The sequence below is a fragment of the Neoarius graeffei genome, chromosome 25 (assembly GCF_027579695.1).
Source record: "Neoarius graeffei isolate fNeoGra1 chromosome 25, fNeoGra1.pri, whole genome shotgun sequence".
NCBI lineage: Eukaryota > Metazoa > Chordata > Actinopteri > Siluriformes > Ariidae > Neoarius > Neoarius graeffei.
In genome coordinates, this window is record NC_083593.1 from 49193342 (window position 1) to 49212969 (window position 19628).

Genomic DNA, 19628 nt, shown 5'->3' on the forward strand with positions numbered 1-19628 from the left:
CCCCCAGACATTGAAGCCTACACTGAGTCCTGTACCAAAGAGTATACTGAAGACGTGGTTCGCGCAGTGTGGGATGGAAGTAAAGTAGCCAAGCAGAAAGATGTAGCCTGGGTAGCAGCTCTGAACATCTCCCCCCAAGCTGACCCATCTCCCCCCTATGATCACTTGAATACAATCAGCCATGATGAGCTTGTGGAAGCACAACATGCAGACGAAGCCATCAGCGAATTGGTAAAGTTGAAAGAGGCCGGTACACCTTTAACTGACAAAATACGGAAAGCTGCCAGTGGAGCTACTAGAAGACTCTTCCATGAATGGGGAAAGTTAGTCAGAGAATGGCCTTCTGTACAGGCGTGCCAATGACAGAAAGCAGTTGGTACTCCCTGCCAAGTACAAAGATCTTGTCCTGAGGAAACTCCATAATGATATGGCCCATGTTGGCACAGAAAGGGTTCTCAACCTTGCCAGAGAGAGATTCTATTGGCCTTTCATGGCAAAAGAGACCGAGGACCATATCACTAGGAAGTGTCCATGCATTAAGTCAAAGAAGCCAGTTACTCATGTTTGTGCCCCAATGGGTAGTATTACGTCAAGCTCGCCACTAGAGTTAGTGTGCATAGACTACTTACATCTTGAGACCAGCTGTGGTGGCTATGAGTACATCCTCGTAGTCGTTGATCATTTTACAAGATTTGCTCAAGCTTATCCGACAAAGAACAAAAGTGGAAAGACAGCGGCTGAGTGCATCTTTAATGACTTTGTCCTCCGTTTCAGATATCCAGCAAAGCTGCACCACGACCAAGGCCATGAATTTGAGAATGAGCTTTTCCGTTCACTCCAGCAGTTGTCAGACATTCGCCATTCAAGAACATCGCCGTACCACCCCCAGGGAAACCCCACGGTGGGGTTTAATTGGACGATACTCCAGATGCTGAGAACATTGACTGACAAAGAGAAAGAATGATGGAAAGATCAAATCCCACGCGTTGTACATGCGTACAATTGTACTCGACACGAGTCGACAGGCTTCTCGCCCTTCTTTCTTCTTTATGGACGTCATCCTCATCTGCCAATTGACTTACTGTTCGGATTGGTTGAAGACACAGAGCCTGACTCACAAAGAGGATATGCGAAGAAATGGGCAAAACAGATGTCTGAAGCTTATCGAATTGCCAATGAAAATAGCAAGCAGGCCAGCGCCAAAGGCAAAGTGCTTTATGACAAAAGAGCAAGACGAGTGGTGCTACAACCTGGCGATAGAGTCTTAGTCAGAAACCTCAGTGAACGCGGTGGACCAGGAAAGCTACGGTCCTACTGGGAGAAGTCCATCTATGTTGTTAAAGAACAGTTTGCTGACAACCCAGTGTACATAGTTTACCCTGAGTCTGGGGACAAGAAAAAGATGAGAACACTACTCTGCAATCTGTTCTTATTAGTGAATGACCTTCCAGTTGAAGCGCCTCCATGTCATGCCGCTCCTGAGAAGAAGAAACAGAAAAGTAAACATCAGACCCGACGTACAACCCCAGAACGTACAGAACTGCCGAAAGGATCAGATTCAGACACAGACTCGGATGATGAGGGTCATTGTTACTGGGTGAGGGTACCACTTGAGAGACTCCAGGAGATGCCTACGGTAGCCCCTCTGCAACGACCAGCCATCACCCTGAGTCACCCAACCCCAGAACCTGTATGAGAAGAGATGAGAGTTAACATGGACTACTTACCTGAAGCAAACCTGATACCTGAAAGGGAAGCAGAGACAGAGGAACCTGAACAGGACGTAAGCCAGTCTGTTGATGTTGGACCTGAGGAACAAGATGGATATGACGAGGTTCCAGAGCCTATCCAGGAAGAAGAGCCTCTGGTCAATGCAGCCCCAGACAGCCCAAGAGAGGTCAGGAGGTCAAGTCGAGACCGAAGACCTAGACAGATCTTTACATATGTGCTGTGATGTTTACTCTGGGCCAGCAGGGGGCGAGGGTGGGTAATGGGTTTATGTATGCGAACTGTGGTTCTTTTTTTCATTACTGCAAGAACTCGTGAATCTGACACGCTGTCTCCTCGTTTCTCTCCTGCAACTTAGTGTTACAGGAGTCAATCTGTTCAACATGGTGCCATTGCTACAGTACCCGTTACATCCCCGTGTCCACGTGGGTTTCCTCCGGGTGCTCCGGTTTCCCCCACAGTCCAAAGACATGCAGGTTAGGTTAACTGGTGACTCTAAATTGACCGTAGGTGTGAATGTGAGTGTGAATGGTTGTCTGTGTCTATGTGTCAGCCCTGTGATGACCTGGCGACTTGTCCAGGGTGAACCCCACCTTTCGCCCATAGTCAGCTGGGATAGGCTCCAGCTTGCCTGCGACCCTGTAGAACAGGATAAAGCAGCTAGAGATAATGAGATGAGGTGAGATGAGATGAGATGAGATGAGATGAGATGAGATGAGATGCGATGAGATGATCTTTATTTATTTTACAGATGGCCAAGAGGTGTGTCTGGAGGTTGCACCATTAAATATGACTATAAAACCTGTACCTATGAACTGATTCCTCCCGATGAGAAGGTTCCATGTAGCATTATTGGAAAATTATTTTCAACTGTTTTGCTGTTGGAAACTGAATTAAGGTTCATCACAAAATTAATAGACCAGAAATGCAAAAAGAACATGATGATGACTTTGATCTGAACCGACAATCCAACATTATTGAGTTACATTTAATAAATAAATACATACATACATTTTTGTCTTAGTCTTTTAGGGTTTGATGTCTCAATATACCAGACCGAGGCTTCTGATTTAATAGAAGAAAATCCTGTATACTGTTGAACAGTTAGATTGCTGAGATATGATCTATTGGAAAAATCATATGAATAGGAATGAACTCAGAAGCAGATGGATGTAGTTGCAAGGAAGATCTTTAATATTTAACCAAATTGTCGGCAAAATTTGAATCAAAAACAAGCAGGATGAAATGACAAAACCCCACAAAGGACCATGTGAAGTGTACTCTTCAATCATAAATAAGAAATCAGCTAGAAAACAGGAAGCATATGTGTTCGAGTTCAGGTGAGTGTGAAAGTTGTAAAATCCAGACTGGGATTGGGAGATGGAGTGGCTCCTGGATGTGACTTTAACCCCCACCCCACCTCCACTACCCCTCCACATGTATTCTTGGGGTAATGAACTAACCATTTTGAATTTGCTATAAGATTTCAAAAACTGAGCTGTGAGCTGCAATGTTTGATTCGTTCACATTTACATTTAAAATTTTGACGATTTATTGATTACATATTATTCACATGATACACTTTCACATGCTTTATGCTTTACATCTGATCATGTGAAAGCTACATGTTTTCCAGAAGGGTGACACTGTAAGGTGTTATTATCTGCTTTATCCTTTTGTGATGTGTTTTTAATTTGTGCTAGTAGTGCTGGTGCAAATTGTTACTCTTACTCAGGATCTTTCTACTTTCTTCATCTTCTTCATCTTATTATTATTATAATCCTAATGTTTTTAGGACACGATTTCTCCCTCAGTTTTCAACCAATCATCACCAAATTTCACATGAAGAAAACCTCTGGGCTGAATTACGTTGCTATGACTTTTGTTGCTGATCTGGATCACCATACTGGAATGGTCCATGAAAAATGGGCTTTTTTCCTCACTAAGTGTCATTCTCTATCTCTTACTGTTCCGGATCTATAGGGTACAGTGACCAGGCATCCCAGTTTTGAGTTAGTGCAAATTACTGTGACTTTAGTCATAGTATTTATCAAGTTGATTTTTTTTTTTTTTGGGGGGGCCACATATCTTGGGCTGTACGTTCAACTTTTTTGGATTTGAACCTGAACTAAGCCAAACAACTATCTGAATTTGACAAAACAGCATTGCATATTACGAAGCTAGCTTTGCTGGTTTTTTTGGTTGTGTTTTTTTTTGGGGGGGTGCAAGGGGCAGGGGCAGGCACATACAACTTGAAAATATGTTAGATTAATACTGCAAAAGTGTGTGTGTGTATGTATGTACAGTGGTGCTTGAAAGTTTGTGAACCCCTTAGAATTCTCTATATTTCTTCATAAATATGACCTAAAAAATCATCAGATTTTCACACAAGTCCTAAAAGTAGATAAAGAAAACCCAGTTAAACAAATGAGACAAAAATATTATATTTGGTCATTTATTTATTGAGGAAAATGATCCAATATTACATATCTGTCAGTGGCAAAAGTATGTGAACCTCTAGGATTCGCAGTTAATTTGAAGGTGAAATTAGAGTCAGGTGTTTTCAATCAATGGGATGGCAATCAGGTGTGAGTGGTCACCCTGTTTTATTTATAGAATAGGGATCTATCAAAGTCTGATCTTCACAACACATGTTTGTGGAAGTGTATCATGGCACGAACAAAGGAGATTTCTGAGGACCTCAGAAAAAGCGTTGTTGATGCTCATCAGGCTGGAAAAGGTTACAAAACCATCTCTAAAGAGTTTGGACTCCACCAATCCACAGTCAGACAGATTGTGTACAAATGGAGGAAATTCAAGACTATTGTTACCCTCCACAGGAGTGGTCGACCAACAAAGATCACTCCAAGAGCAAGCCGTGTAATAGTCGGCGAGGTCACAAAGGACCCCAGGGTAACTTCTAAGCAACTGAAGGCCTCTCTCACATTGGCTAATATTAATCTTCATGAGTCCACCATCAGGAGAACACTGAACAACAATGGTGTGCATGGCAGGGTTGCAAGGAGAAAGCCACTGCTCTCCAAAAAGAACATTGCTGCTCGTCTGCAGTTTGCTAAAGATCACGTGGACAAGCCAGAAGGCTGTTGGAAAAATGTTTTGTGGACAGATGAGACCAAAATAGAACTTTTTGGTTTAAATGAGAAGCATTATGTTTGGAGAAAGGAAAACACTGCATTCCAGCATAAGAACCTTATCCCATCTGTGAAACATGGTGGTGGCAGTATCATGGTTTGGGCCTGTTTTGCTGCATCTGGGCCAGGACGGCTTGCCATCATTGATGGAACAATGAATTCTGAATTATACCAGCGAATTCTAAGTGAAAATGTCAGGACATCTGTCCATGAACTGAATCTCAAGAGAAGGTGGGTCATGCAGCAAGACAACGACCCTAAGCACACAAGCCGTTCTACCAAAGAATGATTAAAGAAGAATAAAGTTAATGTTTTGGAATGGCCAAGTCAAAGTCCTGACCTTAATCCAATGGAAATGTTGTGGAAGGACCTGAAGTGAGCAGTTCATGTGAGGAAACCCACCGACATCCCAGAGGTGAAGCTGTTCTGTACGGAGGAACGGGCTAAAATTCCTCCAAGCCGGTGTGCAGGACTGATCAACAGTTACCGCAAACGTTTAGTTGCAGTTATTGCTGCACAAGGGGGTCACACCAGATACTGAAAGCAAAGGCTCACATACTTTTGCCACTCACAGATGTGTAATATTGGATAATTTTCCTCAATAAATAAATGACCAAGTATAATATTTTTATCTCATTTGTTTAACTGGGTTCTCTTTATCTACTTTTAGGATTTATGTGAAAATCTGATGATGTTTTAGGTCATATTTATGCAGAAATATAGAAAATTCTAAAGGGTTCACAAAATGTTTCTAATTAATTAAGTTTTATTAACTATAATTTGTCGAGTGTATTTCTCACACATAAAGGCCGTTCTCAGATTCTGACTTTGCCAAAACGTCTCGTTTTGCTATTCCAGCCGTTTCTGTGCCTTTATTGCATTTCATGATTTTTGCTCAAGATATTTTTCTAGTTCATGGTTTTTGCACTTAGGGTTTTTTCTTGTTTATGGTTTTTTTTTTTTTTGCTCTTGCATTTTTGTCCTTGTCTGCCTCGTGTTTTTGTCAAGTTTTTGTCTCTTTTTACCTGGACTATTTTGCCATTTGTTTTTGTCCCGTTTGTTTACCTTTTTGCCACACCCTTTTCCCTGGATTAAATCACCTTATTTATTGGATTACTGTCCGTCTTCTGCTTGTAGATCCTTACCTCACCAGACCTCCACCACCCCTAACAGATGTGTAATGCTGGCACACACAGTTCACAGGAAAGGTGTGTTGTTCCAACAATGAGGAAAATATGAACAGCTTCTGAGAGTGTAAGGGGTTAAAAGTTTATATTACGATCAAACCATTGAACCTGCAGCCTTAAAACTTGGTAAATGTTGAGTACAATTGGGTTCTTCAACTTCTTAAACACACACATTTACTTGCTCAGCATTTCTTTGCTAAACTGACCCAAGGTGCTGTGCTGATGCTGCCATTTTCCACAAAAAAATATCTTCAGTCTGCATACGCAGACATCAGTGATTCATGCTCGAGAAGTATGACTTTCCAGAATTGTTGTTATTTTAATCATTAATCCACTCACTCATAGTCCACAGACCTTGATCAGATATAATATTGGATGTCACTGAACTCCAGAGAGGGGAATAATCATTAATGATTGAGCATTAAAAGGTCACTGTTGTCTCAATTCAGTCTACAGTTGCTTATCCAGGCCTTTGTAATCAAGGAATTTTTAAATAGATGGATCTTTAAGAACTTACAGTTGAATATCTCTGTATTAAACTGATAGGTGTCAAGGTATTTTCACAATAAGGCACATGAACGTTGGACTTTCTGGTTTATTTGTGGGCTGGTGTGTTTACTCTTGTGTCTGTGCTCACATTAGATGTCAGTCATATTGTTACACAGAATAAATATTTGCATACCTAGTTGTACTTCCATGCCAGTAATGTTCAAGCTCACACTCACAGACCAAAGTGTGTGGTTTGTTTGGACACAATTAATTTCTTCTTTTTAACAGCTGGTGTCACCTCAGATGACATTTTTCTCTGGATAATTTGCAAAAATCTAGTTTATTACTACAACCATTATTCAGACACAATCATATGGTCCCACCTGCTCTGAAAACAGAAGTAAAACTAAAGTGCCAGGATATGGACCTGGCATGACACATTCTACTAAGGTGGAATGTCCAGAATCTTCTTGCGCATGCGTTATATGGCCAAAAGTTTATGGACATCTGACCATCATATTCATTCATGCTTTTTGTGAAAGGAAATTATAATGCTACAGCATACAAAGACATTCTAGACAATTGTGTGTGTGTGTGTGTGTGTGTGTGTGTGTCCAACTTTGTTGCAACAGTTTGGGGAAGAACCACGTTTAGGTGTGATGGTCTGGTGTCCATAAACATTTGGCCATTTAGTGTACAAGAGTTCTTGTACACAATGTTCTCAGCCTCCCTCACCCAGAAAACGTCACAGGAGAAAGATTATTCTTGCATTATTTTTCAACATAGTCTCCTAATGCACTTGGTCCACCGATGTTCAGGCTTTATCCCTTCATGGAAGGTCACATCCTGAGCCTCCAGATCCTCCTCAACAGCATGGATGACTTCATCATCATTCTGAAAATGGCGACTATGTGAGTGTGATTTCAGTTTGGGGAACAGATAGAGGTCAGATGGTACCAGGTCGGGTGAGTAAGGTGCATGGGGCAACAGTTCAAAACCCCATTTGGCTGCTTCTGCCCCTGTGACCTGTGCTGCATGGACGGGCGCATTGTCCTGGAGCAACAGCATGCCAGTTTGAGGCATTCCTCTCCTTTCTTCTTTGATTGCTTTTTTCATTTGAGTTTTTATGGACAGTGATATAAGGCTTTATATAATAGTTATGCCCCAAAATGGGGGTTATACCCCTTGTTTCTAGGTGAGGCTGAGAAATTTTTGAAATACCCTCGTACTTTCATTGTGGGCAAAACATTTCTGGAAGTTCCATCTTGGTAGAATGTGACAAGTATCATGATATACATAAAAATAAAAATGTTCTTTTTCTCAAAATCCAGTGAATGTGGATAGAACAAGTACAGTTATTCCACAAAATTGAGTTGTACACGAGCTGATGGCTGATGAGGCGCGTAGCACCGAGTCGGCTATAAGCCATGTAAGATGAGATTGAGTGGAAAAACTGTATTATTCTATCCACATTAACTGGATTTTGAGAAACAGAGCATTCTTTATTTTATTTTTAGCAAATTCAATCAATAAAAACTTGATACGAAGCGTCCAACAAAATCATTTCCGCTTGGAATGTAAAAAAACTGGCAGAATTACAGTAGCAATTTGTGAAAAATGCGATAATAATTCTGGAAAAATAAAAAATCGACAAAGTATTGACTTGTGGGTGATGAATGCCTATGCACACTTCAGGTGGGTTTTTTTTCATCTTAATTATTGTTTGTGTCATAATAAAACAACAATTTTCACCTTTAAAGTGGTAGGCATGTTGTGTAAATCAAATGGTGCTAACTGTCCAAAAATCTATTTTTATTCCAGCTTGTAATGCGACAAAACAGGACAAACACCAAGGGGATGAATACTTTTGCAAACTGCTGTATGTCATTCATATGGACTTTGTATGGTCACAAAAGCCATCAAAAATCATGTTGATGCATTACCATATTATCTTAAGTATGGAGCTGCATGATCACATATTATTCACAGGACGATGCCATGTATTTACCTCAGGGCTTGATTATTATCTCACCTGCTGCAGAGTAAGCGGGGCGAAGTATTGTTTTCGGTTGGATTTGTTGGTTATTTTAAAAACAAGGTTACAGGAAAATGGCTGGGCCAATCTTCGTGAAACTTTCAGGATAGATGGGCATTGGTCTCAAATAGAACCTCCAACATTTTGAGGGTCATCTGGTCAAGGTCACCAAAAAGGTCAACATCATTTTTGTTGTGTCTACTGTCTCATATAGAGGCGCTAGCTGCTACGTCATCGTGCTGTAAGAATGTAAGAGTGTAACAATCATGCACTGTGCATGCGCAAACATGTGTTCTGATTAAAATGGCCGGTGAGTGTATACAATTCAGTTCACCATTCAAAATAAATGGACTAGACTAAAGAAATCACTTTCAGACATGTTTATACTTATTGCAGAGAGAAAAAGTGTTCCACTGAGATCTAGCACCGGGCCATTTCCAGGAAATAAGAGTTTGAGCCATGGTGACAGCATGTGTACAACCCTGATTCCAAAAAAGTTGGGACAAGGCCATGTTTACCACTGTGAGACATCCCCTTTTCTCTTTACAACAGTCTATAAACGTTTGGGGACTGAGGAGACAAGTTGCTCAAGTTTAGGGATAGGAATGTTAACCCATTCTTGTCTAATGTAGGATTCTAGTTGCTCAACTGTCTTAGGTCTTTTTTGTCGTATCTTCCGTTTTATGATGCGCCAAATGTTTTCTATGGGTGAAAGATCTGGACTGCAGGCTGGCCAGTTCAGTACCCGGACCCTTCTTCTATGCAGCCATGGCGCTGTAATTGATGCAGTATGTGGTTTGGTATTGTCATGTTGGAAAATGCAAAGTCTTCCCTGAAAGAGACATCATCTGGATGGAAACATATGTTGCTCTAGAACCTGGATATACCTTTCAGCATTGATGCTGTCTTTCCAGATGTGTAAGCTGCCCATGCCACATGCACTAATGCAACCCCATACCATCAGAGATGCAGGCTTCTGAACTGAGCGCTGATGACAACTTGGGTCGTCCTTCTCCTCTTTAGTCCGAATGGCACGGCGTCCCTGATTTCCATAAAGAACTTCAAATTTTGATTCATCTGATCACAGAACAGTTTTCCACTTTGCCACAGTCCATTTTAAATGAGCCTTGGCCCAGAGAAGACATCTGCGCTTATGGATCATGTTTAGATACGGCTTCTTCTTTGAACTATAGAGTTTTAGCTGACAACGGCGGATGGCACGGCGAATTGTGTTCACAGATAATGTTCTCTGGAAATATTCCTGAGCCCATTTTGTGATTTCCAATACAGAAGCATGCCTATATGTGATGCAGTGCCGTCTAAGGGCCCGAAGATCACGGGCACCCAGTATGGTTTTCCGGCCTTGACCCTTACGCACAGAGATTCTTCCAGATTCTCTGAATCTTTTGATGATATTATGCACTGTAGATGATGATATGTTCAAACTCTTTGCAATTTTACACTGTCAAACTCCTTTCTGATATTGCTCCACTATTTGTCGGTGCAGAATTAGGGGGATTGGTGATCCTCTTCCCATCTTTACTTCTGAGAGCCGCTGCCACTCCAAGATGCTCTTTTTATACCCAGTCATGTTAATGACCTATTGCCAATTGACCTAATGAGTTGCAATTTCGTCCTCCAGCTGTTCCTTTTTTGTACCTTTAACTTTTCCAGCCTCTTATTGCCCCTGTCCCAACTTTTTTGAGATGTGTTGCTGTCATGAAATTTCAAATGAGCCAATATTTGGCATGAAATTTCAAAATGTCTCACTTTTGACATTTGATATGTTGTCTATGTTCTATTGTGAATACAATATCAGTTTTTGAAATTTGTAAATTATTGCATTCCATTTTTATTTACAATTTGTACTTTGTCCCAACTTTTTTGGAATCGGGGTTGTATATCAGCCTTGGTTCGTAGGTTTCAGTTTCGAAAACTGTCAGAGGTAAGAGTAGAATAATATAAAGTGCAGACACTTGGTATATTTTACTTCTGTGATTTTTAAATTGTTCATGGGATTATGCTTCATTTTGTAGCTACTGCCTCAGAGTAAATATATATGCTATATTTACTCAATAGACATGGGATCAGAAAACTATTTTATTTATTAGCAGTAGCCACATGGACCCATAGGGTACCTTACTTTTCATGACATCTTCCTTTATATTCATCATAAGTGTTAACGGGCGAGGTTTGTTTTGCCTGGCAACACATTTTTTTTTATCATTGTTCTTTTCTTCCTTACCCCGTTCCACATCTTGAATAAATATCACTATCACACAGTTAACATATGAAAATTATATGGATATGGATTATTTACTCTCAGTGCATGTGATACAGATACGCCCAGGCCTCTTTCTACTGTATTTAAACTCCTGCCTTCACTTCAAGTTATAGATTTAGAAGCGGAGAAGCTCCTAACTTGGAAAAATGGTGAGTTGACCCAAGAATATTATTGGAAGTTCTTCCTAAAGTTGATTATATTATTATCTGTGTATTAACTCATGTTTCATTAGGATTTTCTGAAATGGCCTGGAATTATTAATCTTGGTTTATACAGAATGTCTTTTTATGCACATTTTTGTTGTAGTGGTTGCTTTAATAGTAATTACTTAGATATCATTTAAAAGTATGAATACTGCCCATTGGCAAGAATATAGATGACAAATATTTGATACATTTGTTGAGTTCAGTTGATCATATTACGATGGATTTACCATATGCAATAACTCTTATGAAGTATTATAATGTACTGCGTAGCTATAGGCACTGCCTAAAACCTAAAAGCAGAGCTCCCGATGAGTGTAAAATGTATTAGTAAATAATCCCACGTTATTTTTTAAGCAAATTAAAAATAAGTGCTGGATGAAAAAGCCATCAATCTTATGTAAATCCATCCATTCATCTTCTACCGCTTATCTGGATCCAGGTCACGGGGGTAGCAGTCTAAGCAGAGCAGCCCAGACTTCCCTCTCCCTGGCCACCTCCACCAGCTCTTCCAGGGGAATACCGAGGCATTCCCAGGCGAGCTGAGAGATGTAATCTCTCCAGCGTGTCCTGGGTCTGCCCTGGGGTCTCCTCCTGGTGGAGCATGCCCAGAAAACCTCCCTTGGGAGATGTCCAGGGGGCATCCTAGCAAGGTGCCTGAACCACCTCAACTGACTCCTTTTGATGTGGAGGAGCAGCGGTTCGACTCTGAGTCTCTCTTGAATGACCAAGCTTCTCACCCTGTCTCTAAGGGAGAGCCCAGCCACCCTGTGGAGAAAACTAATTTCTACCACTTGTATCCGCAATCTCATTCTTTCGGTCACTACCCATAGCTCGTGACCATAGGTAAGAGTGGGAACGTAGATGGACCAGTAAATTGAGAGCTTTGCCTTTTGGCTCAGCTCTCTCTTTACCACAACAGACCAGTTTAGCATCCGCATCACTGCTGATGCTGCCCCGATCTGTCTGTCCAACTCCCGCTTCCCCTTCCCCTCACTCATGAACAAAACCCTGAGATACTTAAACTCCTCCACTTTAGGTAGCAACTCCCCCCTGACCCGGAGTAGGCACTCCACCCATTCCCGGCTGAGCACCATGGCCACAGACTTGGAGGTGCTGATCCTCATCCCAGCTGCTTTGCACTCAGCTGCAAACCATCCCAGTGCATGCTGTAAGTCACAGATTGATGAAGCCAACAGGACCACATCATCTGCAAAAAGCAGAGACGTGATCCTGCTGCCACCAAACCGGACATCCTCTGCTCCTTGGCTGCGCCTAGAAATTCTGTCCATAAAACTTATGAACAGAACTGGTGACAAAGGGCAGCCCTGGCAGAGTTCCACATGCACCGGGAATGAGTCCGACTTACTGCTGGCAATGGAAACCAAACTCCTGCTCCGGTCATACAGGGTCTGAATGGCCTGCAGTAGTGGGCCCTGAACCCCATACTCCCGAAGCACCCCCCCAACAGGGCACCACAAGGGACACAGTCGTAAGCTTTCTCCAGGTCCACAAAACACATGTAGACCAGTTGGGCAAACACCCATGCACCCTCCAGTACCCTTGCAAGGGTAAAGAGCTGGTCCAATGTTCCACAACCAGGACGAAAACCATATTGTTCCTCCTGAATCTGAGGTTCAACTATTGACCAGACTCTCCTTTTCAGCACCCCAGCATAGGCTTTCCCGTGGGAGGCTGAGAATTGTGATCCCCCTATCGTTGGAATACACTCTCCGGTCCCCCTTTTTATAAAGGGGGACCACCACCCCAGTCTGCCAATCCAGAGGCACAGTCCCCAACTTCCACGCAATGTTGAAGAGGCATGTCAGCCAAGACAGCCCAACAACATCCAGTGCCTTCAGGAACTCAGGACGAATCTCATCCACCCCCGGATCCCAGCCACTGAAGAGCTTTTTAACCACCTCAGCCCCTATGATGGGTGAGTCCTCCCAAGCACCCTCAGACTCTGCATCCTCCTCGGACAACATGAAGGTGGGATTGAGGAGATCCTCAAAGTATTCTTTCCACCATCAGACTATGTCCCCAGTTGAGGTCAACAGCACTCCAGCCTCGCTGTAAACAGTAAGGACAGAACACTACTTCCCCTTCCTGAGCCACCAGACAATTTGCCAGAATCTCTTTGAGGCCAACCGCAAGTCACTTTCCACGGCCTCACTGAATTCCTCCCACATCCAAGTTTTTGCTTCAGTGACCACCAGAGCCATGTTCCGCTTGGCCCATCGGTATCTATCAGCTGCCTCTGGAGGCCCACAGGCTAAACAAGCCCGGTAGGACTGACTGCTCCCCTCACCGCAGGTGTCCACCACCAGGTTTGGGGATTACCACCATGACAGGCATCAACAACCTTGCAGCCGCAACTCTGCACAGCTGCCTCAGCAATGGAGGTGTGGAACTCAATGTCCCCATCCTTCCCCGGTATTCAGTTGAAGCTCTGCCGGATGTGGCAGTTGAAGATCCGACGGACAGGAGCCACCACCAGATGTTCCCAGCATACCCTCACTACATGTTTCGGCCTACCAGGTCTGTACAGCCTCCTCTCCCACCATCTGATCCAGCTCGCCACCAGGTAGTGATCAGTTGACAGCTCTGCTCCTCTCTTCACCCAAGTGTCCAAGACATACGGTTGTAGATCAGATGAAATGACTACAAAGTCAATCATCTTTATCTTATGTAAATAAAGATATGAATTTCATTGTCCACTCGTCAAGTGTTGATGAGATACACTGCCTTGCATTTACGATCAGGATCCATATGGTGTTACACATAGATCGTTCGTGTGGATGTCGTTCGGTTGCAAAAGCCATAAAAAATCAGGTCAATGCATTACCATATTCTCTTAAAGGTAGATTGTCTTTCAGATTTTTCAAGTGTAGGTCATAAAAATAATTTTCCCAACACCCAATTATTTTTGTATAGTGAACTGAAAGCTACTGAACTTGAATCACAGACTTCTAATTTTATTCATTTTTTAATAGAACCATTAATGAATTAATCTCCACATGGCCCTAAATTCTCCACTATTTTTTCCTGCTTCACCATGACACAATACAAGGTACTACATCATGCATCACGTGAGGGGCTTTCCCCGTTCATGCAAGGTGCGATTTGTGGGATACAAATTTGAAACAGGAGAGAAAAATGGAGGATGTGAGTGTGCAAATGAAATGTGAAAGACCGACTACAGTAACGGAAAGCAAGACGAAAAGACGTTATGTTATATACGAAGGAAAAGAAACGCAGGACCAAACTAATAAATATCGGTGGTCAGCGAGCACCTTGGTGTGATCAGCTGTTCGTTTAGCGACAGAATGATGTAACCATCAGTGCACAGTCAAAGGTAAACCTGCGCATGTACATACAGACTTCCTCTGTCTGCCTGACTGCGCAACACAGCGATTTCATGCACATTATTTGCTCAGGAATCCCCTCAAATTAAATAACTTCCCAGCCACAGAATGGCCTGAAATTTTGAGATATTACAGAAATAAACATACATCACAATGACCAAATTTCAGAGGGAATTAAATTTCGCTGATTTTATGAAATCGAAATGCCATCGAGCTTTAAGTATAGAGTTTCTTGCACAGGGAGCTCCGCTATTATCAGTAACTACTATGAAATATTTAGTTAGTTCAGTGAAACTTGTTCACAGCAACAGGAAAAAGTATTTATGGACTTTGCTATTTTCTATTCTATATATAAATTTTGGAATATATTTATCTAAATTTCCACTTCATTGTTATGGGCTATCCTGTGTAGATGCATTAGATAGAATCCATTACAATTCAACAAAAGTCCAGGGGAGTGAATACTTATGCAAGTTGCTGTAATGCTTGTGTAGTTATGAGGGGGTTTTTTTTCTGTAAAAGTAGGTTATAGTTTGGTCAAGGAAAATAATGCACTATAAAAGTTAAATAAATCCAAACTATATTGATGTTCTGTTGAAGAAGCAGAGCAATGTTTGTTTGTTTGTTAATTTCCTTTTTTGATTCCAAAATCTATGCTGAAGAGGTCCGTGTTCGTGGCTTTTTTCGTGATTGCTCTCATCCCTGTGATCCAGCCTGCCTGTTGGCACCAGCTGATAGAAGCAGGTAGATCTTTACACACACACACACACACACGCACACACACAAACACGTATGTCTCACTATCCTTGTGAGGACCTTCCACTGACATAATTATTATTGCAGTTAATTAATACCGTTCCTGCATCTCAATCTAACGTTAACCTCAGTAATGAAAAGGAAACTTTTTGGCTCTTTTTATTGATTTATTTATTTAAAATTTAAAAAAAGAAAGAAAAAACACAACAGCAATTTCCTTATGGGGACCATCCAAATGGCCCCACAAGGTCAAAATTGTCAACAATTTGACTGTTCACTCAATTGTCAAAATCAACCAATGCTTTTAACTGGATTTAGAGAAAACGCTAATGCCATTTAAAAGCTGAATGTTCTGTTTTCAGCATGGTCTTTCTAAGCATTATTATTATTATTATTATTATTATTATTATTATTATTATTATTATTAATTTTTGGGAAATGACATGATACTACTTTTTCTTTTCCAATATCAATACTGATAATATATCAATATCTATGAATAATGTGTATGCATTGTACTGCTGCCACATCATGGGCTGATTGGATAACTGCATGAGTGACCAGGTGTATAGGTGTTCTTAATAAAGTGGCCAGTGATTGTATATTGCACTTTGGTGCTGACTGCTCATTCTATTCTAGATGCGACTCACTGTCAGGATGCCTTCGATAAGACTTGGCATCCGGTTGGATCCCGCTGGAAAAACAGCCACTGTCAAGGCTGCTCATGCGATGCCGAGGGCATGGGTTGCTGTGATGGGTAAATACACACAACAGAGTCAAATGTTCTTAGAAGCAAAATATGTGAACATATATCATGTCTGTGTATTCAACTGTATATGTACTGTCCTTGACTTGCAAGTGACAACAAAGCAAAATAGAAACCCGGATGTTGGCCATGTTGGTGGATATACTGTACAAACATGGGGTCAAGTGACATTCCATACAAAACATAGCCATGCGTGCTGTACGCAACACTCATTGTTTTTCCACTGCTTTAAGCGTTCTTTTAGTGATGCCATATCTTTGTGCTGTATATGGTTGTGGTCACAGCAGTACTCGTGACCGTGGCTCGTTTCGACTTTTTCGAATTTCGTCTGTGATTTGGAAAGAGGGCGAGGAAACTCTGAGGCTTAGTACGGAGAGGAGACGAGGGGATCAGGACACTTTGTCCATTAGTTCAGACATTTTGTCCAAAGCCTTTTTTCATACACACTATCAATTATTTTATATTTCAGGTATTCCGGTATTCACGAACGAAAGTCCTGTGAGAGCACTGTTCGGCGCTGAAAGATTTAGCACGATCGAGCCGGGATTAAAAATGAATAACTCTGCCAACAGAGCTCACAGCAAAGCCAAATTTTACAGGCATCTCCCTTGAAGTCTCCCCCTTCGAAAGAGCATGGTCTCGGGTCGGCCCAGGATTCGCGAATGAAGCCCCCGCGAGAGCACTACTCAGCACCTAAAGATTTTATATGATCTAGCCCGAAACAGAGACATGCAGCCTGCAACAACAAGGGAGTTACGGTAACTCATCCCAGGGTCAGCAAGTGGCACGGGCCGACGTGGTTACTCCTCTTGGTGCACTCTTTAGTGTTGAAATGCACGTACTGTTTGCTTTACAAAAATGTGTTTTGCTTCGATCAAATTCCATTGATAATTGCTCCTTTTTTCGAACAAACAAATACCTGAAATATAAAATAATTGATAGTGCGTTTGGCAAAGGCTTTGGACAAAATGTCTTAACCATTGCACGAAATGGTCATTGGACGAAATAACCTGTATTCGTACTCGATGGTCAGTAAAAGCATCTTATCTTCAGAAAAGTCTGACCTTTTTTTTAATAATATGGGTCAAAACCACACATATCTATCTTCTCTTTATATTGAATCTTCGCTCAATCGTTCAAATCGTGGTAATACTGAGAAAATTCAATATTGTTTACAGACACGCTTTCAGCGGCTGCCATCCTAGTTGCTTTGTATATCCACCATCATGGCGGATGCTCATGACGTAGCACATTTTGATCACACTGTTGCAAGTCATCAATAGGTGACTCAAAAGTATCTCACCTGTTTTTGGAATGGTGATACTTTGCAGAGTGTGAGAGCTGAACTTATATAGGGAAGATGAATGCTGGTAAATTAGAGACAGGTGTTGATGTTAGAATTCTGGTGATGAGGGGCGTTGTGGCACTTCGAAAGTGTAGTCCGGAGCAGCCATGTTTGGTGGCTGCTCCGAACTCAAGTTTTCAGCTCTGCTACTGACATCTACAATAAATAAACTTGTAAAATGTTCTGAATTAAATGTGGGTCTATACTGCAGTAAGACAACAATCCAAAACACATGGAAAAAAAAATGCAGAGTAAGCATTTTGGAGAAAAAAAAAGCTATGCCTCGATTCTCTTGATTTTGAGACTTGACTTTCAGACAACTAAATTTAGAGTTAGCACCAATATTTCATGATGAATGTGCAAAGATTTTAATAGCTGAGAGACTCCAACAGTCCGTCAGGGGATATGCTAAATGCTGGAGGTAAATATAAAAGCAGAGCATCCAAATTTATTTGTGAATTAATTATCACATCAGTAAAAGGAAATGCAAATGATTGAACTGATATTGGTTTGTTCTTGTTGTTGTTTGTTTTCTCTACTGTTAATATCTTCACATAATGCACACCAATCAACCATTTTGTTCCTTGTGATAGTGAAGGAACATCTATAAAACCCATAAGGGACCATATTGGTGGTTAATGACAGTGTATTGATATTCTGTTTGGGTGCAACCTGTTTTAAACATGTTTGTGCAACAATGTCATGCTTACAGTTATGTATCTGAATGTACAATTTATGTTTATAATGATAATAATATTTATCATGCAATAATCTTTTATTTATTTTACAGATTGCCAGCAAGTGTGTCTGGAGGTTGCACCATTAAATATGACTATAAAACCTGTACCTATGAACTGATTCCTACGGATAAGGATGTTCCATGCAGTGCTATTGGAAAGTGATTTTCAACTGTTTTGCTGTTGGAAACCAAATTAAGGTTAATCACAGATTTACGAGACCAGAAATGCAAAAATAACATGATAATGATTTTGATCTTCACTGACAATGCAGCATCAGTGATTTACATTAAAATCAATCAATCAATAAATAAATCAGTCATTAAAAAATGTTTCTGGGTCTTTAATGGTTTCATACATGAATAAACAGTCTGAAGCCTCTGCTTGAGGCAGAGCAAGGGAAGTTTATTTACAGTAGAGCTTGAAAGTTCGTAAACCATTGAGAATTTTCTATATTTCTGCATAAATATGACCTAAAACATCGTCAGATTTTCACACAAGTCCTAAAAGTAGATAAAGAGAACCCAGTTAAACAAATGAGACAAAAATATTATACTTGGTCATTTATTTATTGAGGAAAATGATCCAATATTACATATCTGTGAGCGGCAAAAGTATGTGAACCTCTACAATTAGCAGGTAATTTGAAGGTGAAATTAGAGTCAGGTGTTTTCAATCAATGGGACGACAATCAGGTGTGAGTGGTCACCCTGTTTTATTTAAAGAACAGGGATCTATCAAAGTCTGAGCTTCACAACACATGTTTGTGGAAGTGTATCATGGCACAAACAAAGGAGATTTCTGAGGATCTCAGAAAAAGCGTTGTTGATGCTCATCAGGATGGAAAAGGTTACAAAACCACCTCTAAAGAGTTTGGACTCCACCAATCCACAGTCAGACAGATTGTGTACAAATGGAGGAAATTCAAGTCCATTGTTACCCTCCCCAGGAGTGGTCGACCAACAAAGATCACTCCAAGAGCAAGGCGTGTAATAGTCAGCGAGGTCACAAAGGACCCCTGGGTAACTTCTAAGCAACTGAAGGCCTCTCTCACATTGGCTAATATTCATGTTCATGAGTCCACCATCAGGAGAACACTGAACAACAGTGGTGTGCATGGCAGGGTTGCAAGGAGAAAGCCACTGCTCTCCACAAAGAACATTGCTGCTCATCTGCAGTTTGCTAAAGATCATGTGGACAAGCCAGAAGGCTATTGGAAAAAATATTTTGTGGATGGATGAGACCAAAATAGAACTTTTTGGTTTAAATGAGAAGCATTATGTTTGGAGAAAGGAAAACACTGCATTCCAGCATAAGAACCTTATCCCATCTGTGAAACATGGTGAACTTTTCATGGTTTGGGCCTGTTTTGCTGCATCTGGGCCAGGATGGCTTGCCATCATTGATGGAACAATGAATTCTGAATTATACCAGCGAATTCTAAAGGAAAATGTCAGGACATCTGTCCATGAACTGAATCTCAAGAGAAGGTGGGTCATGCAGCAAGACAACGACCCTAAGCACCCAAGTCGTTCTACCAAAGAATGGTTAAAGAAGGATAAAGTTAATGTTTTGGAA

At 41.2% G+C, this 19628-nt stretch overlaps 1 protein-coding gene across 1 annotated transcript; it reads left to right on the top strand.

Moving 5' to 3' along the window:
* The first annotated feature begins 10975 nt into the window (after positions 1–10975).
* LOC132873512 (small serum protein 2-like) lies at positions 10976–18284 on the top strand. Its single transcript, XM_060909168.1, has 4 exons — positions 10976–11024; positions 15109–15190; positions 15842–15959; positions 18104–18284. The coding sequence occupies exons 1-4, from the start codon at positions 11022–11024 to the stop codon at positions 18213–18215; spliced, it is 315 nt and encodes a 104-aa protein (XP_060765151.1). The 5' UTR covers positions 10976–11021; the 3' UTR covers positions 18216–18284.
* Positions 18285–19628: the final 1344 nt, after the last annotated feature.

Excerpts from the sequence above, each read along its gene's own strand:
- LOC132873512 (XM_060909168.1), top strand. Across the intron at positions 15,191-15,841 it reads GCACCAGCTGATAGAAGCAG|ATGCGACTCACTGTCAGGAT; the intron begins GTAGATCTTTAC and ends ATTCTATTCTAG. Across the intron at positions 15,960-18,103 it reads GGCATGGGTTGCTGTGATGG|ATTGCCAGCAAGTGTGTCTG; the intron begins GTAAATACACAC and ends TTTATTTTACAG.